Raw genomic sequence first — 24,919 nt, forward strand, 5'->3', positions numbered from 1 at the left:
AGAAAAGAAGAGAATTCAACTCCAAGGAATAAGATCAATTTCTTTTATTTGATTCCAAAGATAAAAATATGACAAAATCATACATCACTCAGATACCGGGTATACCGGTGAGAAAAAGTGCCTGGCTGAAACTGAACGCGATTTGAACACACACGTGTTCTTAGACTCCATTAATTACACACAGGCATGAGACCTATTTATATAAAAAGCTCAACAGGTGTATCAAAAGATTTTAACAAAAAATAACAAATATAGAAACAATAAATATACAAAGATGGACCTATATTTAACAAATAAAAACACGCACACTTTTGAGAGCAATGAAAAAGTAATAATGTAGCATTCATTCTTTTTCAAGTTTAGACCCAATGGAACTTGTTTAGACCCAATGGGTCTTGTATTAAGCCAGTAGATCCAGAAGGCTTCTTTGTCCCCAAGTCTTCTCTCTCTGTCTCCACATCTTGAATCCACATGGATCTGTACAATTGCAAAGACTTTAAAAAAAAAGTTGTCTGTTGTGAACAGTGAGAAAATGATTAGACAAATTAGAAATATTTCGAGTAGAAGGATGTGATATGTCATACAAATGTTCTCTGATTCTACTCTTTAATTTGCGAATAGTGGAACCCACATAATAAATTACATTCAGAACATTCCACTACATAAACTATATAGTTAGAATTACAATTCAAGAAATCTTTTTATAGGTTTTTCATTTTTACTATCTGAAAAAAAACAAAATCTTTTTGGAATGTGCACAGGTTTTGCAGGGAAAAGAACCGGACTTATAAAAACCTATAGTGGATAACCAATGAGCTGACTTAGAACTTTTAGGTTATGTGCACATGTGCGGAATTGCCGCGGAAATTTCCGCAGCAATTCTGCAACTCTCTGCAGCGGGAAGTCCGCATGCGGATTTTCCGTGAAAAACTAGCGTTTTGCAAGCATAATTAGCTTGCAGAATGCTAGCGCTTTCCAAGCGATCTGTAGCATCGCTTGGAAAACTGATTGACAGGTTGGTCACACTTGTCAAACAGTGTTTGACAAGTGTGAGCAACTTTTTACTATTGATGCTTCCTATGCAGCATCAGTAGTAAAAGATGTAATGTTAAAAATGATAAAAAAATCGTGATATTCTCACCTTCCGGTGGCCGCCGCAGCCTTCCCGATCCTCGCGATGCTCCCGGCAAGTCCTGTTCCCAGCGATGCCTTGCGACAATGACCCCAGATGACATAGCATCACGCGAGACCGCTACGTCATCACAGGTCATTGTCACAAGGCATCGCTGGGAACGGGACTTGCCGTTAGCATCGCTGAGGCCTGGGAAGGCTATGGGGGTTCGGGAAGGTGAGAATATCACTATTTTTTTATTTTAATTTTTTTTTTTTTTTTTTTTTAACAGGGATATGGTACCCAGGGCCTGGAGGAGACTCTTCTCCTCCAGTCCCTGGGTACCATCCGCACATTTTCCCCTTACTTTGCGCATTTTGGGCACAGCCACATGCGGAAAGTAAGTGGATCAATGCATTCCTATGTGTGCGGAATCCCCGCGATTCCGCACAAAGAATGAGCATGCGATTCCGCCGTGGAAAAATACGCCGCATTAGCACAGCATGTGCAGAATGCCATTGACTTCAATGGGTTGCTTTTTGTATGCGTTTTCACAGCGAAAAAACGTGGCAAAAACGCATGAAATCCGCAACGTGTGCACACAGCCCAATTAGAATTTCCCAAAGTGGGTGCACACCAAGCCACAATTTTTATACCGTTTTTTTTTTTTTTTTTTTTTTTTTTTTTTTTTTAAGATAGCATCCATGGTTTCATCATTTCTCAAAATATTTAAATTGTGGTATATAATTTCAGAAATGGCCTTAAAGTGAGAGCTATAGGTAAGAACCAAAACAGGTTGTTTTGTTGTTCCATTATTCAAGGCAGCATTTCTTAATAAGACTCTCCCTGTTTTTTTTTGTCTGCAATTTGAAAAGCCCGATTGATAGTCCAACTGGGATATTTTCTATCTACAAGGCGATTTTTTTTTTTTATGCTATTTTTTTCAGCATTGAAAGAAGAAATATTGCTACAATTTCGTTTCGCTCTCAACGTTTCCCCTAATGGGATTGACTATGCAAAATAGTATTACCAGCAGATGATTTGCGGTGTGTACAACTGGTGATGGTTTGTTGTGGAATTCCTGATAAGAATAAATCTAAAAAAAAAAAAAAAGTGAATTTTAAATTGAAAGGATTGTTAATATAGTCAAAAAAATTTGAAATTTTTGCAATGTCATCATTGCAAACAAGCAGGTGGTCATCTATAAGCCTAGAATACCATTGTATAGATGCAAAAAATGTAAATATTTTCCCACCAAGCCATCACCAGATTTGCCACAGAGGGAGAAAATTTAGCCCCCATAGAAACTCTGTTCTGGAGAAAGAATTTTTTTTTATCAAATTAAAAAAAAATAGTTATGGGTTAACAAGAATGACACAACATTAATATAGTTTTCAATCGATCAGAGTATATGCTGAAATTGTCAAGATGAAATTGTACCGCTGTAATAGCTATTTTGTGTGGAATACAAGTCTATAATGAGATGACATCACAGGTAAGCCACGTCCAGCAGGGATTCCATTTGATATTTTCAAACATGAAAAGAATGTCTCTCGAATCTTTCAAGTAACCCGGCACTCTCTGAACCAGGGGTTGTAACACTGTATCAAGCCATTCATCAAGATGTTCTTAACGAGTCAATGCCTGAAACTATTGGACGCATTGGTGGAGGATGGATATTTTTGTGTTATAAGGTATTCAGATTGTGATTTTGTGAAATAAACCATCATTAATAATATACTTACACCTGTTTGAAAAAACTGCAGTAGGATCAGATCTAAGGGTAATATAAGTATCTTGATCAGACAACAAATTAATAGAAGCCACATAATCGGATTCATTCAAAACCACAACTGAACCCCCTTTATCTGACATTTTGATGATTATATTTTTATAAGACTGTATTTTTTTCAATGCCACCAGTTCCGTCCTTGATAATTTATCTTTGGAAGAAAAAGACGTATCAGAAAAAAAGAGACTTCGAATATCCATCTCTACGTTGTCCTGGAATTTGTCCTTAGAATCCGTGCGTGTTTGCACTGGATAAAAAAGGTGGGATTTTTAATCTTGAAACCAGATACAAAATTTTGTTCATTTGATGGACTTTCTGGAATACTCAAATCTAAAAGACAAAGAAGAGAATTTTGTTCCAAGAACATTTTTCGACTACATTCATTAACAATGGCTGGAAGTAATAGAGTATCCTATTTATCTTCAGTGAAAAAAATGCTTCTTTACTGTATGGTCTCTAACGAATTTATTAATGGCCTTTAGAGCAGAAAAGACATTTTAAATCTGAATTGGTAGGTACAAAGTTCAGACCTTTTGAAAGAAGCTGGATTTCTTGTTCAAACAAAATTATCGCAGACAAACTGATAACATCTAATGAGACGTTTTTCTGAAGCTCCGAAGTCGACTTCTTAAAACATTCAGGGTGTTTCCGATGTTTTCTTCCACCCTTCCTTGTGCATTTTTTGAAAAGTTATTGTTTCTTCATGATTTTCAATAATATGAAGATTGTGATTTATTAGTTTTAATTTGAAAGGTGCTTTCCCCTGTATCCTTTATTGTCTCAAAGGAAATATCTGAAGATTCGGGATCCGAAGAGGAGACCGTGACTTGATTACCATGTTGATTACAAGTGCGTTTTTTCAAAATAGACTTGGGGGGAGTTGGTTGCCTTTCCCACCTACCCCATCCATAGACTTGATCATTAGTATAATAAAAATGTCTCTTTTTCAAAGAGATAATAGAGTCCTCTTTCCATACGATTAAGTCAATCCCATTAGGGGAAACATTGAGAGCGAAACGAAATTGAAAGAATAAATATTGCTACAATGCTGAAAAAAAATAGCATAAAAAAAAAAAATCACCTTGTAGATTTGGACTATCAATCGGGCTTTTCAAATTGCAGACAAAAAAACAGGGAGAGTCTTATTAATCCATTTCTAACAAACTTGAAAGAAATGCTGCCTTGAATAATGGAACAACAAAACAACCTGTTTTGGTTCTTACCTATAGCTCTCACTTTAAGGCCATTTCTGAAATTGTATACCGCAATTTAAATATTTTGAGAAATGATGAAACCATGAATGCAGTTTTAAAAAACGGTATAAAAATTGCGGCTAGGCGTGCACCCACTTTGGGGAATCGCCTATCTCCAAGTTTTTATAATTCTAATAAAAGTTCTAAGTCAGCTCATTGGTTATCCACTATAGGTTTTTACAAGTGCAGTTCTTTTCCCTGCAAAACCTGTGCACATTCCTAAAAGACTTTTTTTCAGACAGTAAAAATGAAAAAACCTATAAAATAAAAGATTTCTTGAATTGTAATTCTAACTTTATAGTTTATGTAGTGGAATGTTCTGAATGTAATTTATTATATGTGGGTTCCACTATTCGCAAATTAAAGAGTAGAATCAGAGAACACTTGTATGACATATCACATCCTTCTACTCAAAACATTTCTAATTTGTCTAATCATTTTCTCACTGTTCACAACAAACAACTTTTTTTTTTTTTTTATTTAAAGTCTTTGCAATTGAACAGATCCATGTAGATCCAAGAGGTGGAGACAGAAAGAGAAGACTTGATATTTGTTAAATATAGGTCCATCTTTGTATATTTATTGTTTATGTTATTTTTTTGTTAAAATCTTTTGATACACCTGTTGAGCTTATTATATAAAATAGGTCTCATGCCTGTGTGTAATTAATGGAGTCTAAGAACACGTGTGTTTGAATCGCATTCAGTTTCAGCCAGGCACTTTTTCTCACCGGTATACCCGGTATCTGCCTGATGTATGATTTTGTCATTTTTACCTTTGGAATCAAATAAAAGAAATTGATCTTATTTCTTGGAGCTGGATTCTCTTCTTTTCTTTAAGCATATTTCCTGGTGTCTGGCGGAGACACGAATCCTTGCTCTGGGTCTATGGAATTAAAGGCTCTTTCCATGGAAGGGGTGAGTTGAAATAATTTTGTCTTTTGTGACTACCATAGGGATCCCTAGAGTACTTTCCCCCGAGTCCTGTACTCTGGTTGCCTTCGAGATGTACCCGGCCTATGATGGGACTGATTCCTTTTAACTTTCTCCTCAGGGAACCCTTTATTTTGATCAGCAGCCTTCTCGAATATGTCATCTAGATCAGGGTCAAACACTCTCAGCCCGGAAAAAGGAATGGATCAGAGCTTATTCTTTGAAGCTCCATCCCCCGACCAGGTCTTTGGCCAGATAGCTCTACGAGCTGCGTTAGAAAGCAAACTATTTCTAGATGAGAATCTCATTGATTCAGCTGAAGTATCCGCTAAGAAAGCCATAGCGGATTTCATCAATGGGAGGGAAGATAAGATTTCTTCCCTTGGGGTTTTATTAGACAAAATGTTCCTCCAGCTGTTCCATCCACAGAAACATGGATCTGGCCACTGACGTAGTGGCTATGTTTGTTTTAATTAAAGCCGCTGAAGATTCCCAGGCTCTTTTCAGTAGGCTATCCGCCTTTCTGTCCATTGGGTCTTTTAGGCTCGATGAGTCCTCGAAGGGGATTGACGTCTTTCTGGCAACCTTTGCTATTGGTACGTCGATCTTGGGAATTTATTCCCAAATTTTAATGTCCTCTGGATCAAACGGAAGACGTCTCCTAAAGTTCCGAGATATCAGCAGACGCCTCTCCGCATCTTCCCATTCTTCTAGCACCTTAGCCCGAATCATTCACTGGAAATATGCGTTGTTTCTGTGCACTGAGGCCCAAAAAACATTACCTCCTGTCTGGATTGCGGCTTTGGGACATCTTCCACCTGCATTGTATCCCTGACGCCAGGGACTAGCTCATCGTCAGACGAAAACAGATATCGTCTGCTTTGTTCCTGAGTTTCTGATAATAATTCGCCCTCTTCCTGGTCTGATTCCAGGAAATAGGAGTCCTCATCTGAGCTTAGCTCCTTCTTCCACCTAGTCCTCTTAGTACTTGGGCCAGGGCTAGGGGGCTGGGGCCAGGAGAGGGATGATCTGGATGCCTGGACCTCTTCCCGGATCATGGAACTCATCTCAGATAGGAGGGATGGTTGTTCCTCCCTCACGATTTTGGCAGTACATGTGTCTCAGAGGATCCTGCCATGTGTACCTGAGAGCTTTATGTGACAGATAGGGCATTTTTTGGATTTCACAGATGATTTCTCAGTTTGCTTAGGTGTAGGCAGGGGAGCTGTTGAGCATCCCTTTTCTTGCGCAGCGCAAGAGAGGGATCAATTAGAGCCATGCTCTGGGACAGCAGGATTGCACACAGCGCACTTACCACATCCTGCTCTGCGCTAACCGACTCCTCCATAGCTGCTGCTGCCGTTGGTGTCCCGTGCCCTGCGAGATCCAAATAAGTCTCCGCCACCTGTCTCACTGCTCTCTGCATTCCACCGTGGAGCGCACGCCAGCTTCTTACCACCGTCACGCCCCCCGACGTCACCGGAAGCAGGCTTTTCCCTACACAACTTCTGATTTAGCGCTGACATTCCGGCGTCGGAGCCTCCACTGCAGGATGAAGCGGCTCTTCCCAGGAGCATCGTCCTCTCGCTGATCTTTGTGGCTGAGGGACTCCCGCCCAGGAGAGTGTCAGCCCCGGGCTTCTTGACAGGGGGAAGGTTTGTACCAGCTGCCCGATCCCACTAGCCCTATCCGGTAAGCAGAGCTTCCTCTTGTGCGTCCCTCCTTGCAGGGACAGGAAAAATACTGAGGGAATAAGGGTGGGAAGGTGTCTTTTAACCTCGTGTGCTTCTTGTCCCTGTAAGGAGGAGAAAGAAGACCTCCATGGTGCTGTCAGGAAGGATGCCCTGGAAAAAAAGCCATGCGCATGAGTGTGTTCTGCAGAATGCTGGCAATGATACCACAATGGCAAAGTCCACAGGGGTGTGATAACATCTGTGCGGGGTGACCAGTCTGGGGAAACTAATGCCACATCTACTAGGCAAAGGCCTAATTAGCATAGGAAACGCACATTTTCTAAAGCCTTTTCTAAACATGTGTCTATGTGTTAAACGCTACAGTGGGCTGATCAGGCAGGGTATGTAGCAACAAATGCAAATGAGTGGGGATAGCATGGGGGACATGACAAGTTCTCTTTAAAGAGAACCTGTCAGTCGATCCATGCTGGCCAAATAGCATGCTGCATGAATCAAAACACACACAAATGCATCCTGGTATGTTATAATCTGAAACGCTTTTGTGTTTCTGAGAAAACATAGTTTGACCATCTGACAAGACATAAGGCGTCAGCTATGGTCCTTGGCCTGTGATTGACAGGTCTCTCCCATTTTTGTACATAGTGAGCGATTTATCATCTGGAGTGGCATGGGGAGAAGTTTTCTCTGAAGCACTGGAGCGTTTCCAAGGAAAACATATCAGGCTGCGATCATGAAACCAGGTTCTGACTCATGCTGCCCGTGATTTGGCCAGCATAAATTGACTAACAGGTTCCCTTTAAGGCCCATTTAGACAAGTTGATATCAGGAACAAGCAGTTGATATCTTGTGTAAATATGACATTAATTAATATTGTTAATGACAGCACTATGTCCTATGTAACTAAGGGATGTGTGCTGCCAATAATATTAACAACTGTTCTGTATGCAAAGACTTCCAGTCGGACTGCCTAATTTTACGGAGACAGGAACAGGTTAAAATACCAGTTCCAAGCTGGATGCAGACAGACCCTAATGTTATGAAAGGGAGGTTGTAAAATACTTATAAAATGATTACACACCTATCATTCAATGATGGGGTGGATGCCTAATTTTCTACATGCACACAGATGAGGCTGGGTTCACATTACGTTATAGCAGTCCATTAATGCTGCCATTCAGCCCCATTGTCGGGCGCATCGCGACGCATGCCGTAAAGCCATTGACGGAGGCTCGGACGCAGGCTGCAATGCTCTGTCTGAGGCCCTGTCACCGCTAGCCAGATGGAGCATCTGTGCTAGCGGTATAGAATAAATAGAACAACGCATATCGCATTATGCTATAGTGTTAACGCAGCCCGTCAACGCTAAGCGCAATGTGAACCTGGCCTTAGGCTTTGCGTGGTGTTGTGCACCATGCTGGCTTATAGCGCATCGATAAGGGCTCACTCACATTAGTGTATAAATCAGACTAGTCATACTTCATTTTTATTTATTATGAAAGGGAGGTGGTAAAATACTGATTAAGATCCACTCACATACCTATCATTCATAGATGGGGTGTATGCCTATTATTCTACATGAGTAAAAGTAGAAAATCTGGAAAGAAAAAAAAAAAAAAAAAAAAAGCACGAACAGGGTCTCAACTGGTTAAAAACATAGGGTGCGTCGGGGAGAGGTACACTCACCTCATTTTGTTGCAACTAAAGCCTCTTTCACACTTCAGTTTTTTTTTTACAATCAGTCACAATCCTCCAGGTTTTGAAAAAAACGGATCCGCAATTTTCTTTTCAGGATCTGTTTTTTGTTTTTTTTCTCCTCTCTCTCTCTCTCTCTCTCTCTCTCTCTCTCTCTCTCTCTCTTGCGATTCCTTTAAAATTCTTCATTTGTCGCATCCGTCAAAAAAACCAGACGGGTGTCATCAGTACTAAAACGGATCCGCCATCCGTCCTTTTGGCGGATTTTGACTGATGCAAAAAACTGAAGTGTGAAAGAGGCCTAAGCAAAATATAAAAAGCATGGTTCAGCTGCTGCAGGACACAGGTCCAAAGACTGAGGGTAATGGTGAAGCTGGGTGCATGTGTCCAAATCTGCTCTTCTGATAAAGATGGATGGCAGACTATATTCTTCAAAACCTTAACTTGTCCTGAAGAAGAAGTCCTGCATGACCTCAAAACGCTTTGACTATTATGGTAACCTGTTTTGAAATAAAGTTTTGAAGAATATCCTCTGCCATCCATCTTTATCAGCAGAGCAGATTTGGACACAAACACCCGGTTTCACTAGTATTCTACATGCACACAGATAAGCCTTTGTGTGGTGTTGTGGTGTGGTGCTGGCTTATAGCCTATTGATAAGGGCACGCTCACAACAGCCTATAAATTGGACTAGTGATATTTAATTTTTTTTTTTTTTTTTTTAATGACAATCTGTCAAGTGAAATAAATTGCAGGATGCTGCGATTTATTTTTGAATTTGGGTGCCACTCACCCATTCAAGTCTATCGGTGCGTGGAAAACATCAAAGTCCACTCGGAAGACATCCAAGTGCAGTCCAATTTACGCAGACTCACAATTTAAAAGATGGCAACATTTTGTTCTCCATCGTCTCCTCAGTATGCTCAGATTCTCTCATCTGAAAAAGAGTCGGCTAACACCATGTCGACACTCTGATCATACTTTGCTCTGAGTGTCATTTGCATAATCAACCCAGTTCTCTCGTATGAGAAAATCTACGACTATCTAGACTTACCCTAACCCCCATACTTTTATGCAGGTTGGCCATAACCTTACAAGTGTGCCATACAAGTTACTAATACCTCAATCTCCAGCAACTGCACAAGGCCAGACTAGTGTAGTACATTGCCGCTAGTCCACCTGATCTAATAGTATGGTTGTGATCAACAGGCTGCTCTCCCACATGGTGCACAAAAAGGAACAGTGAGAGAACTTGCAGGCGAGTTCCTATAACCCATCTGTGGCTGCCCTTTTTATTTAAAGGGTTTTTCCATTTCTGGAAAAGTGGACTCCAAACACTTCCTGTAAAGTAAAATAAAGACACTCCAGCGCAGGCCTCCTAGCATTGCTTTGGTTGCTCTTTTGGCTGCAGCATTGATAGCGCACATCCCCGCCGCAGCCAATCAATAGCTCAGTGGCTCTGTTGATGCAGAAAGCACAAGCTGCTGAATTTGTGAATGGAGATGAACGTGATCAGCTGATTCTCCAGGTCAGTACAATTAAGGCGATACCAAATGTGCATAGATTTTCGTAACATTTTTAATCTTCTGTTGATTGACCTGTGTAAGGGTGCTGTTAGGAATCTGTGTCCTGCCATACTTATGCAGAGATCCAGATCCTCACATTTGTCTCTAGAGGCTAAGTCCTTTCAGCCAGCTTCTGAGCATGCTCCTGGAATGAGCTCCCATTGGAGTTCAGGAGTCAGGTGCTCAGGTCCTGCTCCTGATTCCATTGGCTTAGCTCAGGGCTCTGGAGATTTCTGGCAGGTCCCGTACGCTATAAAAGGTGCGCATGGCCGCTATGCCATGCGCTAGTATTTTCATACTGCTGCTGTATGTATGGTGATGGATGCTTGGACTGGTGACTGACTTATTATGAAACCCCTTCCCTCTGAAATTACGATTGTGTGAGTGATTGGGCAGCCGCCAGTAGCAGCGCTAGCGTCAGCGCGCTCCAGCTATACGTTCTCAGCAGCTAGCATCCTGCATCGCGCCAGCGAGATTGCGGTATCTTCTCTGTGGCTCCGTTCACACCGAGCTGCGATTGCAGTTTTTCCGTGTCTGCAGTTGCGACGCCTCCTGTCTGATTTCACGGTAGGTCTAGAGGGAGTAGTCCTGCTGCCTAAGGCTACTTCTGTGACTATTTATACCGTGACAGTTAAGCTGTTAGTCTGTGTCCCCAAACAAACTTAGCGTATTACTTTATTCTTTTGTCTGCAGCTCTGTGAGCATAACAGAGCTCGCTTCTGTGCACTTAGGGTGCAGTTAACACCGTGCACATTACCGCCATAGTGCTCTGCCTCTCTAGCAGCGGTTATATCACCTGCTGCACGGTGGACCCCGGGCGGCGAACACATTTATTTATATTTTTTTTTAAGCGTGTTCCTCCTCCGTAAAATAATACTAGCGCCAGGGTCTGGCTAGAGATGGCAGATCAGCAGCTGTTACAGCTTGTGCGTCAGCTCGAGGCTCGTCTTGCTACCCTTGAGAGGTCTCTCGCAGCTGCGCAGGCTACAGATGCTGCCGTCCAGGCACTTACGGACGCGGTAGGGCGTATGTCCATGTCCGCCCTTGCGCCGACAGTTACCCGCCTCCCGTTGCCCGATAAATATGCTGGGGATGGCGCCTCCTGTAGGGGTTTTATCAACCAGTGCTCGATACACCTAGAGATGCTGGCTGCGCAATTCCCTACGGAGCGGGCTAAGGTGGCTTTTGTTCTCTCCCTACTGTCGGGCAAGGCGCTGGAATGGGCTACGCCTCTGTGGGAGCGTGGTGACCCCGTGATTCGGTCTGCAGCTAACTTGCTAACTGCCATCAGGCAAGTTTTTCTCAGTCCTCGGGTCACGCATGATACGTCCCTGCAGCTACTTGCCCTTACTCAGGGGTCACTCTCGGTTAGCCAGTATGCCGTCCATTTTCGGACACTGGCGTCGGAGTTGGAATGGTCTGACAAGGCCCTAATCCCCGTTTTTTGGCGAGGTCTAGCGGAGCATGTTAAGGATGCTCTCTCTACCAGAGAGATCCCCACTAGCTTGGAAGAGCTAATCTCAGTCTCCTCTCTTATCGATCTCCGTTTCTCGGAGCGTGGTATGCAGCGGGCTCACTGCAAGCGCAAATCCGTTTCGGCTCCCAAATTTTTTGTACCCCTTGCGCTAGACGAGCCGGAGGTTCTACCTCCTGAGCCCATGGAGGTGTCTTGCACCAACTTTAATACAGACTCTGACCAGGAATCCATCTGCGGTTGTCACCATGTCTGTGCGGTTTCTCCGGAAGCCGGTCCCCCGCAAAGGTTGGAGCCTGAACCGGCTATCGAGACCTTTGTCCCTCCTCATCTCCGGGCTCAGGTGTTCGCCTGGGCGCATGCGTCTAACACGCACCACCATCGGGGCTATATGCAGGTTTCAAAACTGTTGGCTGATGCGTATTGGTGGCCCCATAGAGCTCGGGACATAAAAAAATTTATTCAGGCTTGCACCTTATGTGCCCAGCCTAAACCTCCTAAGCAGAGGGTGGCGATATCTGCCGACACGCAGCAGCGTGCCTCTGTCACTCCCGCTCCTACTATCTCCCAAGTGTCTCTCTTGAAACCTGGTGACCTTGGTTCCTCTGATGCCTTCCAGGTGTCTCGGGGAGGAGGGGGCCTTAGGAGGGGGGGTAATGTTCGGAATCTGTGTCCTGCCATACTTATGCAGAGATCCAGATCCTCACATTTGTCTCCAGAGGCTAAGTCCTTTCAGCCAGCTTCTGAGCATGCTCCTGGAATGAGCTCCCATTGGAGTTCAGGAGTCAGGTGCTCAGGTCCTGCTCCTGATTCCATTGGCTTAGCTCAGGGCTCTGGAGATTTCTGGTAGGTCCCGTATGCTATAAAAGGTGCGCATGGCCGCTATGCCATGCGCTAGTATTTTCATACTGCTGCTGTATGTATGGTGATGGATGCTTGGACTGGTGACTGACTTATTATGAAACCCCTCCCCTCTGATATTACGATTGTGTGAGTGATTGGGCAGCCGCCAGTAGCAGCGCTAGCGTCAGCGCGCTCCAGCTATACGATCTCAGCAGCTAGCGTCCTGCATCGCGCCAGCGAGATTGCGGTGTCTTCTCTGTGGCTCCGTTCACACCTCGGTGCGATTGCAGTTGCGACGCCTCCTGTCTGATTTCACGGTAGGTCTAGAGGGAGTAGTCCTGCTGCCAAAGGCTACTTCTGTGACTATTTATACTGTGACAGTTTCGCTGTTAGTCTGTGTCCCCGAACAGACTTAGAGTATTACTTTATACTTTTGTCTGCAGCTCTGTGAGCATACCAGAGCTCCCTTATGTGCACTTAGGGTGCAGTTAACCCCATGCACATTACCGCCATAGTGCTCTGCCTCTCTAGCAGCGGTTATATCACCTGCCGCACGGTGGACCCCGGGCGGCGAACACGTTAATTTTTTTTTTTTTTTTTTTAAGCGTGTTCCGCCACCGTAACAGGTGCTTGATTGGATACAGAAAGCCCAACAAAAAAGGAATACATCAACAAAATAAACTGGTTTATAAGTTTGTAAAAAGGTGCGTACAAAAAAAAGAGGCAGTATCAATTAATTTGAACAGCTTTGGGCTGCCTGGATGGATGAACCAGGGCTCCCGTCGAGGGAATTAGTGAGATATAGATTGAGCTTGATTTAATAAAGAGGATTACGAGAGATATGATCCATGTTTATCCCGTGAGCAATAATAATGATTGCAAGGCTAGAAACTGCAATAGGAGAGGTTTTCTTTCTAGACATTACAGTGGTGAGGACTGTTTTTTTTTTTTTTTTGTAGAATGGGATTTTTTTGTTTTTAATTTCATTTGGTCTTTCCCTTACTTTGTCCCATTCCCCACCTTCCCAGTTCTTAATTTTCCGTGTTTACCCGAAGCGGGTAATATGTTCGTGTAAATATTGTTGGAAAATTTCAATAAAGGCACTTTTTTTTTTTAAATAAAAAGGCGCTTTTTTTTTCTTGTTGCATGCCGATCTGATAGTGATTTTTTTTCTTTTTATGGCTAGTACAGTGCGGATTAATTTCAATTTATGCTACACTAGACTTTTATGGATGAGACAATACAAAACATGTTTATTTTTTATTAGGAGAAAAAAAAAAAAATAGGGCCATTTTTTCTTTTCAGTCCCCATAGGAGACTTTAACCTACGATCCTTTAATTACTTGTACTATATAGTTACATAGGTTGAAAAAAAAAAAAAAAGACCTAGGTCCATCATTTTCAACCTTCCTCCACCAATTGTACTGCAATACTTCATAAGAACCCATGGTTTACATTATAAACTGTGTTCCAAATTATTATGCAAAAACAGTTTAGGAGTGATAAGGTTAGAATTTTTTTGTTTGTCATTTAAACTCATTGATGGTGATATGTGTCAGGGCTCTTTATATCACTGAAAGCAATTGCAGATACCTGTGCAAATTAGTTTGGCAGGTGTGTCCAAATAAAGGCAAGACTACTTAAGAAGGCTGTTCCACATTATTAAGCAGCCTACATTTTTTGCCAAAATGGGAAAGAAAAAGGATGTGTCGGCTATTGAGAAGCAACAAATTGTGGAGTATTTAGGTCAAGGCATGACTACAAACATTGCCAAGACACTTCATCGTGATCATCGCACAATCAAGAAGTATGTAGCTGATTCCCAGCACACACGTGTGCGTGCTGAAAAGGAAAAATTGAGGACTCTTTCCAACAGGCAATTGGAAAGAGTCCTCAATTTTCCACAAATTGCAACAAGTTGTGGAGTTAAAAGAGCAGGTTAAAATTGTGGAGTTATTGCATCAGGTTAAAAGAGCAGCTGCAAAAATGCCTTGTCATAGTAGCAGACAAGTTTTTGAAGCTGCTGGTGCCTCCAGCGTCCCCCCCAAACAACAAGATGCAGGGTCCTTCAGAGGTCTGCAGCTGTGCATAAGCCATCCTGTCGACCACCTCTATCCACTGCACACAAGCAGAAACGGCTCCAGTGGGCCAAACGATACATGAAGACTGACTTCCAAACTGTTTTGTTCACCGATGAGTGCCGTGCAACTCTCGATGGTCCAGATGGATGGAGTGGAGGATGGCTAGTTGATGGACACCCCATGAAAACACGACTAAGGCGTCAACAAGGAGGAGGTGGAGTAATGTTTTGGGCTGGAATCATGGGGAGAGAGATTGTCGACCCCTTTAGGATCCCTGAAGGGGTAAAGATGAACTCCATAATCTATGTGGAGTTTCTAAAACAGCACTTCCTGCCATGGTTCAAGAGGAAGAACCATGCTTTCCGCAGCAAGATCATTTTCATGGATGATAATGCACCGTCTCATGCTGCAAATAACACATCTGCATCTCTGACTGCTATGGGAGGACAAACTTATGGTGTGGCCACCATCTTCCCCTGACCTCAACCCCATTGAGAACCTCTGGAGCATCATCAAAAGGAGTGTCTATGATGGCGGGAGGCAGTTCAGATCTTAGCAACAGCTCTGGGAGGGTATTCTGTCCACATGCAAAACAATTGAAGCACAAACCATCCAAAAACTTGACAAATTCAATGGACAAGAGAGTTCAGAAGCTTCTTTCGAACAAGGGGTCCTATGTGCAAATGTAACATCACCTAGAATAAAGTTTTGACTTGAAAAACTGTTTGATTTCATTTTGTAATAAGCTGATAATGCTTATAATTTCACAATTGACCATGTTTTGGTCAAAATAAAAATAAAAAAGGTTGAAAACTCTGCTGTGCATAATAATTTGGAACATGTATTTTGAGTGTTTATTTTAAAACATATACTGTTATCATAGGCAGTTTGTTCAAAAACATTGCAATTATACTAGAATAGTAGATGACTGGAAAATAACAATGACTGCAATTCATATAGGTAATTTAGAGAAAATATGAGGAAATATTTTTTGCATAATAATTTGGAACACAGTGTATACTGAAGTCCATCACTCTCTGAAGAAGCCACACAAAAAGCAAGTTGGAATGTGGTGAGGAGGGACAGTGTGATTCCAATATCACATTTGGGTTAGTGCTGCATGTTCTTTACTTATTTGATTCATACCGAGTTTCCAAAACCACTTACAATAATTATGTTCTCACTATATACCGTATATACTCGTGTATAAGCCGAGATTTTCAGCCCTATTTTTGGGCTGAAAGTCCCCCTCTCGGCTTAAACACGAGTCACATACCTGGGGGTCGGCGGGGTAGGGGGAGCGGGGGTGTCAGAGATCATACTGACCCCCCCGCTTCACCCACGGTCTCCCTTTCTGCCTTCAGCGGTCACGTGGTACCGCTCATTAAACTCATGAATATGCGCATATTCATGAGTTTAATGAGCGTTACCACGTGACCTCTGAAAGAAGGAAGAGCTGCCGGAGACCGTCGGAGAAGCGGGGATGCAGAGACCGCACCAGGAGGGGGTAAGTATATCCAATATTCACATGTCCCGGGTCCATCGCTGCTCACCGCTGTCTGCTGTGTCTTGTGTCAATGACGTTCAGGCAGCAGGGGGCTCGGTGACGTGGTTAGTGCGCGCCGCCCCTCTGCTGGCTGAACAGTCACTGACACAGGAAGCGGCAGACAGCGGTGAGCAGCAATGGACCCCGGACAGGTGAATATCTCAGGTGCCCGGTCCTGACCAGGGAAGGCGAGTATGGCATTTTTTTTTTTTTTTTTTGCAGCAACAGCATATGGGGGCAGCATATGGGGGTATATTCTATGGAGCAGCATATGGGGGCATATTCTATGAGGCAGCATATGGCGGCATATTCTATGGAGCAGCATATGGGGGCATATTCTATGGGGCAGCATATGAGGGCATAATCTATGGAGCAGCATATGGGGCATTTTCTATGGAGCATCTTATGCGGCCATAACCTTTATGGAGCATTATATGGGGCATATTATTCCCTGGAGCATCTTATGGGGGCATTATTAACCTTTGTGCAGCATTATATGGGGCGCATTTTGTATGGAGCATCTTATGGGGCCATCATGAACTGTATGGAGCATTATATGGGGTGTATTTTGTACGGAGCATTTATGGGGCCATCATGAACTGTATGGAGCATAATATGGGGCTCCTGATTCAATATGGATATTCAAAAACATTTAACCTACTGATGTCTCAATTAATTTTACTTTTATTGGTATCTATTTTTATTTTTGAAATTTACCAGTAGCTGCTGCATTTTCCACCCTAGGCTTATACGCGAGTCAATAAGTTTTCCCAGTTTTTTGCGGCAATATTAAGGGGGTCGGCTTATACACGAGTAGATACGGTAAGCGTTTTTATTCTACAATCTGTATAATATTCCTACAAATTAGCTTATTTTTTCTGATCATGTTACATCACTTCTCATGCAGTTTCTCCTCTACTCTGCATCTTATATGCTCATTTTTCTAATCTTTATGCGATTTGTGTTTCTTTATCGTACTTGATTGTCAATTTGACACCAATAAAATATTCTATTTTCACAACTATTTCATTTTTATCACGTATGTCAACTAAGCAAGGATTGTGGAATTATTCATATTAGTTTATGGGAAGGTCACTGGGCTTCACAGCAGTACCAAGACAGCAGCCATGGGAGCCTTTAGAGGGTCCCGACTGCCATGGTAACTATTGGTCCCACTGGAGGGGGCAACAGCTTCATTAAAATCCTGCTGTCAGAGAGTGACAGAGGCATTTACATAGTTAGACTACAGCAGCTGGAGAGAGTTCCTGCTGATTAGAGGACATGCTGACTGTGAGGCACAGCTGTCATCTGCTGTATTTGGAGCAGTCTCCGATCCCGAGCCGCATCCACACTGTCAAACCCCAGCGTGAATGTACACTTACAGTCATTTGTGCTAAGGGGTTAATGATATTTAGTAAGATCACCTGACTGTGGCTGACCACTGTTTTCTTAAATAAATGGAAGATCCAAACAGGCGATAGCAGCACTATCCTTAAAGAAAAACTATGCAAGTTGCCAGAAATTCAGCAAGTTAGTGCCAACATGCAGGTCTCTGCATCCCTTTCACTGTACTGCATGTAGTATAGAGATGTTGTAACCTTTAATCTGCCCGTTTAGCATTAAATATGGCCCGAAAGGCACTGTGCGCAGCTATCTGCAACAGTTCCATAAAAAATTAATGGAATCAGGCTTGGACAAGACCATAGGTTAACAGGGGAATTCCCCAGTGGGCCCCTGTGCAGATCTGGGCCCCCAACCCCTGAGTATGGGCAGTATTTGGCATAATTCACTTGATTCACTCTGTACAGTAAAAAAACAGCATATCATTCATTACCAAAATATCCAGTTATTATATAGAGATATAGGTAAATTTGTCAACGAGGATCATGTAATGTGTATGCAGATGAAAAGTGGGCCCCTCAAAGTCTCCGTTACTGGTGGGTCCTTAGCACCCCAGTCCAACACTGAATGGAATGGTAGTGCAGATGTCTACAAAGCCTTTTTCTTGGAATTGGTGAGGATGCCAAAAGGTTCTTACCAAGTATAGGCGTTATATATTCATAGATGGTAATTATCTTTAAACACTGAAAAGAATTATGTAAGTAATGTAATAACTACAAGCACATAAACCATTATTTGTGTATTAAGTGAACGAAAACTTACTTGGGGTTCTCCACTGATATCAACAAAGTGAGCTCCATTTTCAATGCAGGCCTTCACCACAGCTTCCCCATAAAATCTGTACTAAAAAACACAATGCACATTCAGAAGACAAGTCCGTCACTGTGAATAATATTTAGCTAGAACGTTTAAGCAGCAATTATTATTCAGAAATGGTAATATACATCATAATATGAGCCCTTTATAACATAAAAGATTGTGCAACTTGCAAAAGCAATGCCGACCAATGTAACTAGATCAGGGGGCTTTGCGCCGTCTCTCAGACGTGATGTGATGGGTCACTCAGTACAGAGCCGCCATTACCTCTCACCTACACTAATAACTGCATTCTTGCAGTCCCGGTGAATGTTGTGGAGGCGTCTCAAGGAAAAATGTTTCACAATCAGAATAGACTTCATTATAAACCAACATCTGAACCATGGTCTGGGAGAACTTTGCTCTGCAGAGTTCTCTCTAATAAACTAATAAGAATGACATAGCTCCACAAATGAGGCAGATTTATCATTTATATAGTGGGTAAGAGGCTATTTTATTTATAACTAGCTGAAGAGCCCGGCATTGCCTGGGCATAGTAACCAACTGTGGTTAGTTATAACAAATTATAATGATTATATTGCACATAAAAACATTTCACATATTTTCAACACTACAGATTTGCAACACAAATGAACTAAACGATTTCCCAAGTATTGATAGTATTTTATTTTCAACTCATTCAAGATTTTTGGTTTTTCCTTTCGGTGCAAAGATGAACAGATTTTTGGCAGTTCCAACTCTTGAACAGACCACGTAAAGCTGACCATGAGAAAAGCATGGAGATTCCAAATCGATCCCTACTACTTTCAAGGACTGTCACTGAGCATTGTTAATGGACATTGCAAATAGCAGTTGAACTGGAAACTGGAGGCGTTTAAAATCAAAAAACAAATCAGATGGAATGAGTGGAATTCTTGGAATGAAAATGTCCTCTCCTTTGGCACATCCTGTTTCTGAGCTGTGTATCTAACCCTATCCTGTGTGATAATGTATGCTGAGCTGTGTACCTAATCCTCTCCTGTGTGATACTTTCTGCTGAGCTGTGTATCTAATCCTATCCTGTGTGATAACGTCTGCAGAGCCGTGTATCTAATCCTATCCTGTGTGATACTGACTGCTAAGCCGTGTATCTAATCCTATCCTGTGTGATACTGACTGCTGAGCCGTGTATCTAATCCTATCCTGTGTGATACTGACTGCAGAGCAGTGTATCTAATCCTATCCTTTGTGATACTGACTGCAGAGCAGTGTATCCAATACTATTCTGTGTGATACTGTGTGCTGAGCTGTGTATCTATTCCTATCCTGTGTGATACTGACTGCTGAGCCATGTGTCTAATCCTCTCCTGTGTGATACTGACTGCTGAGCCGTGTATCTAATCCTATCCTGTGTGATACTGGGCTCCCCCTGCAGTCTGTGTCAGAGGGTGGTCTGTGTTGGCACGGTAATAAATTGTTTTATTTCCAGCTTTACAGAAGAACGATAACACCATAGAAATGATAAGAATAGGCCAAATTGTTCAGTGAATTGGAACACGCGGGGTTAAAATTTCGCCTCACAACATAGCCTATGACGCTCTCGGGGTCCAGACGTGTGACTGTGCAAAATTTTGTGGCTGTAGCTGCGACGGTGCTGATGCCAATCCCAGACATACACACATACAAACACACATACACATTGAGCTTTATATATTAGATATGCTGAATAGGAGTCTTCTTCCAAAAAGGATCTACAAAAAAAAACAAAAAAAAAAAAAACAGACCTAGTTTTGGCTCTTCCTAATTTCAAATTAATCCTACAAAAAAAGGGAAGCATTCACCAAGTATTGAAAAGAGAAATACATCTTTATAAATCAAATTAAAATATGAATTAGACGGAGATACATATGCAAGATATGCTGCTTGTCACAGGTCAATAAAACCCTATTGCATGAAATCCATATATTGCCAAATCAAAATGTCATAGTGCTAAATATATAAGAAAAAAGTATATCTTATCTTCAGTATACATGTAAAATATTATATGCTCAATGACACTGGGACAGGCAAATAGCAAACTCTTTCTTTTCAAATGACAAAGTTCTATATGGTTGACACTTTAATATATATAGCTGCAAGAATACTTAATGTGTCCTTGCATATAACAAAGGTCACTTCATTTAATTAACATACCACAAAGTGCTTAGTGCATAATTCCTAATCAGTTTACAAATTCACCAGTGTATACTCCATTGCCTGTTAATGCAAATTGCAAGTAAAGTGCATAAGTGTTTATAGCAGCAACGGTTTTTAGAACATAAGCTATAGTGAAAGGTCACATACAGAGTAATTGTAGTTAGTAAGCAGAGTGAACACAAGGCCCACCAACAGGTCAGGTTTTCAGGATTTCCTTAGTATTGCTCAGGTGATAATTGCTTCACCTGTGCAATACAAAGGAAATCCCAAAAACATGGTCTGTTGGTGGGCCTTGAGGACTGGAGTTGGGAAACCCCAAGATACAGGACCTGAGATACAGGACCTGTGAGGCAGTCCAAATGCCACTACATACATATATATATATATATATATATATATATATATATATATATATATATATATATATATATACACACTCACTGGCCACTTTATTAGGTACACCATGCTAGTAACGGGTTGGACCCCCTTTTGCCTTCAGAACTGCCTCAATTCTTCGTGGCAGAGATTCAACAAGGTGCTGGAAGCATTCCTCAGAGATTTTGGACCATATTGACATGATGGCATCACACAGTTGGCGCAGATTTGTCGGCTGCACATCCCTGGTGCGAATCTCCCGTTCCACCACATCCCAAAGATGCTCTATTGGATTGAGATCTGGTGACTGAGGAGGCCATTTGAGTACAGTGAACTCATTGTCATGTTCAAGAAACCAATCTGAGATGATTCGAGCTTTATGACATGGCGCATTATCCTGCTGAAAGTAGCCATCAGATGCCTGTTCTTAGCTGAGAGGAGTGGTACCCAGTGTGGTCTTCTGCTGCTGTAGCCCATCTGCCTCAAAGTTCGACGCACTGTGCGTTCAGAGATGCTCTTCTGCCTACCTTGGTTGTAACGGGTGGCAATTTGAGTCACTGTTGCCTTTCTATCAGCTCGAACCAGTATGCCCATTCTCCTCTGACCTCTGGCATCAACAAGGCATTTCCGGCCACAGAACTGCCGCTCACTGGATTTTTTTTCTTTTTCGGACCATTCTCTGTAAACCCTAGAGATGGTTGTGCGTGAAAATCCCAGTAGATCAGCAGTTTCTGAAATACTCAGACCAGCCCTTCTGGCACCAACAATCATGCCACGTTCAAAGGCACTCAAATCACCTTTCTTCCCCATACTGATGCTCGGTTTGAACTGCAGGAGATTGTCTTGACCATGTCTACATGCCTAAATGCACTGAGTTGCCGCCATGTGATTGGCTGATTAGAAATTAAGTCTTAACACACAGTTGGACAGGTGTACCTAATAAAGTGGCCAGTGAGTGTATATATATATATATATATTAATTAAAGAGTCAACCAGATAGAACTTTGTCATTTGAAAAGAGTCTGCCATTTGTCTTTGATTTGGCAATATATGGATTTCATGCAATAAGGTATTACAGTATTGACCTTTGACAAGCAGCATATTTTTCATATGTATCTGTCTATTAATATTTTTTTTTTTCAGTAAATAATTTTATTACGTTTAAGGCAAAGTGAACAAAGTATCGCTCATATCACATATAAAATGTAAATGTACATCGGTTAAAGTTAATTCAAACATGTGTATCAGGCAAATAGCACTGTATTGTGAATACTTTTACCAAGATAGGAATGGTAAAATACGAAAAGAAAACAGAAAAAACAGAGAAAGCAAATCAATTCAGATTATACCGTGTCATGGTAAGACTTCTCAAAATAGTATTATAGAAACTATTTTAACTAGAAAGACTGAGTGAAGATCAGAAAGAGAAAAGAGGGAAGAAAGAGATAGGTATAGGAAAGAGAAGAGGGTATGGGGGGGGGGGGGGGGAATAGATAGATAGATAGGAGAAAGTCGGGCGTCCAGAGAGCTCATACGCACAAATATCCGAATCTTCATAAAGATTACAAATATCTGTTAAAGGCACCTGGGGGATAAACGACCACAGTATAGCCCCTTATCTGTGCCAAGATGAATATTCCGGAGTCTCTCGGAAAATGAGCCAGGAAGTCCACGTGCTAGCAAGTGCATCCCATTTGTCACTGTCATCTGCCATCAGGGATTCCATACGCTCCAATCTATTTATCTCCTCCAAAAATTCCCTCATAGAGGGGGTGGTAGTTGTCTTCCAATGTCTTGGAATAATCATACGAGCAGCGATGAGAAAAAAACGCAAGATACCTCTTTTGGTCACAGAGAGAGATCCAGGAATTAGGGACAGTAAGGCTATTTGAGGAGTGGGGATTACTCGAATACCCGACAGTTGAAAGTATACTTCAAAAATTGAATCCCAGAATGACCTTATCAAGGAGCAATCCCACCATATATGTTTCATAGTACCAATTTCGACTCCGCATCTCCAGCAGGTATCTGGTACTGTGGGGAAGATCTTATGAAGTACGTCAGGGCATCTGTACCAGCGTGTAAGAATTTTAAAATTTTTCTCCTGTGCTCTACAAGAAATGGACATTTTATGAGAGAGTGTAAAGATTTTGAGATGATCTTGTTCCGACAACGTAATCTGGAGCTCTCTTTGCCAGGCCTCCAAATACGTTGGGGCACCTTTATACTGGGCTGTACACAAGAGGTTGTAGATCAATGCGATGGCATGCTGCGGCACGGCTTTTAATGAAATTAGGGTCTCAAAGTGTGTAGGTTTGGATAATAGAGCGTTTCCCGGGAATTTCTTTTTTAGAAATGTGGTCAATTGAGTATATTCCAGCCAGGATAATCTCCTCTCCGGGCATGACTCCTGCAAAGCCCCAAAAGACGCCGTTCCAGATAATTTTCTAGCCACCTGTCCCAGTGTAACTCCGTCTGCGGAGTCCCAACATAAAAAGGTAGATCTTTTCAACGCAGGGGGAAAGTCTAAATTATTAAAAAGTGAGCTCATACTCCCCGGTCTGTGGGATAAGTTTAATGTCTCCAGATGTCTGTCCCAGAAAAGCATGAGCGCCTGAGTCAGAGGTTGAAACCCCGAGACCGCCGGTCTCTGTTGAAGGGGGGCCCATAGGAGCTGTGCCAAAGGGAACGGGGAGAGATGGGACTCAACGCCCACCCATTGTTTATTGAGATCGTTAAATCTCCAATCTAAGACCCTCGTAAGGAGGACACTCTGGTAATATTTTTCGAAGTCAGGTAAACCAGCGCCTCCCCTGGATTTGGGTCTTACCAGTGTGGCGTAACGAATCCGCGGTCTCCCCGTCCCCCAGACAAATCTGCTACACGCCCTCTGGAGCTGTCTAAAATATTGTTTGGCAACTTTTACCGGGACTGTTTGGAATAAGTAAAGGAATCTCGGGAGTATGTCCATCTTGAGGGCATTGATCCGGCCAAACCAGGAAAGTCGGCCCCGGTTATATCTATTAAGATCTGCAAGAGTTCTAGTAAGCAGTGGGGAGTAATTAGCCTTAAACAACTCATCCGGATTGGCCGAAACAAATATCCCAAGATACTTGATAGACTGGGTCTCCCACCTAAATGGGAAGGCGGATTTTAGTCTATTGACTTGTGTGGTAGGAAGAGTAATATTAAGGGCCTCTGTCTTTGAGTAGTTTACTTTGAAGTTAGAAACCATGCCAAAGCGTTGAAATTCCTGGATGAGAACTGGAAAGGCGATTTCAGGGTTTGTTAGATATAGAAGGAGGTCATCAGCGTATAAGGCAAGTTTATAAGAATTCTGACCTATATCAAAGCCCTTTATATCGGGGGAGTTTCGAAGGGATATAGCTAAATGCTCCATGGCTATCACATATAGAAGGGGTGAAAGAGGGCACCCCTGTCTAGTGCCATTAGATATTTGCAGGGGAGAAGATAGAGTATTATTGGCTCGAACTCGTGCCGAGGGCTTATGATACAGGGCAGAGATTCTCTCCAACATAGTTTGACCGATTCCCAGCTGTCTGAGGGATGAGTGTAGGAAGGTCCAGTTAAGACGATCGAATGCCTTCTCGGCATCGATCGATAGAAGGCAGGCTGGAGTACCTTGTCTGTACATGTGGGAGGTCAAAAGTAGAGTTTTAATAGTGTTATCGCGCGCCTCTCTACCCCGGACAAACCCTGTTTGGTCAGTATGGATTGAGGCAGGCAACAGCGGGGATAACCGGTTAGCTATTAGTTTGGCGAAGATCTTGACATCTACCCCTATAAGAGAGATAGGGCGGTAGTTGGAGCATAGCGATGGGTCCTTCCCAGGCTTGGGAATCACCGTTATGGTAGCCGCAAGAGTTTGCGTGGCAAAGGGGCAAGCTGAGGATATAGCGTTAAAGGTCCTGGTCAGGAAGGGCGTCAGTTCCAAGGCGAATTGCTTATAGAAATTGGCCAGGAAGCCATCCGGACCAGGACTCCTACCATTGGCTAGACCCCTAATAACCTCAGTGACCTCCTGTTCGCTAAAAGGGTCATCTAGCATGAGAGAGTCCACATGATTCAGTGGGGGGAGAGGGGTACCATCAACATACTCGTCCACTTTCGTTTGGAAATTTGTTGGGGACATGTCCGCCACTGGGCCA

The 24,919-nt window shown here is 42.5% G+C and overlaps 1 protein-coding gene across 1 annotated transcript in view; it reads right to left on the reverse strand.

Moving 5' to 3' along the window:
- The window catches only part of LOC141049024 (saccharopine dehydrogenase-like oxidoreductase), a 187,525-nt gene that overhangs the window by 100,414 nt on the left and 62,192 nt on the right, over positions 1–24,919 (reverse strand). The window contains exon 3 of the mRNA XM_073545125.1: positions 18,147–18,227. Coding sequence (XP_073401226.1) covers positions 18,147–18,227 — 81 coding nt within the window. The remainder of the gene's footprint in view (positions 1–18,146; positions 18,228–24,919) is intronic.

Source organism: Dendrobates tinctorius, unplaced genomic scaffold, assembly GCF_039654945.1.
Source record: "Dendrobates tinctorius isolate UK_male_01 unplaced genomic scaffold, ASM3965494v1 ptg000140l, whole genome shotgun sequence".
In the NCBI taxonomy this organism is placed as follows: Eukaryota; Metazoa; Chordata; class Amphibia; order Anura; family Dendrobatidae; genus Dendrobates; species Dendrobates tinctorius.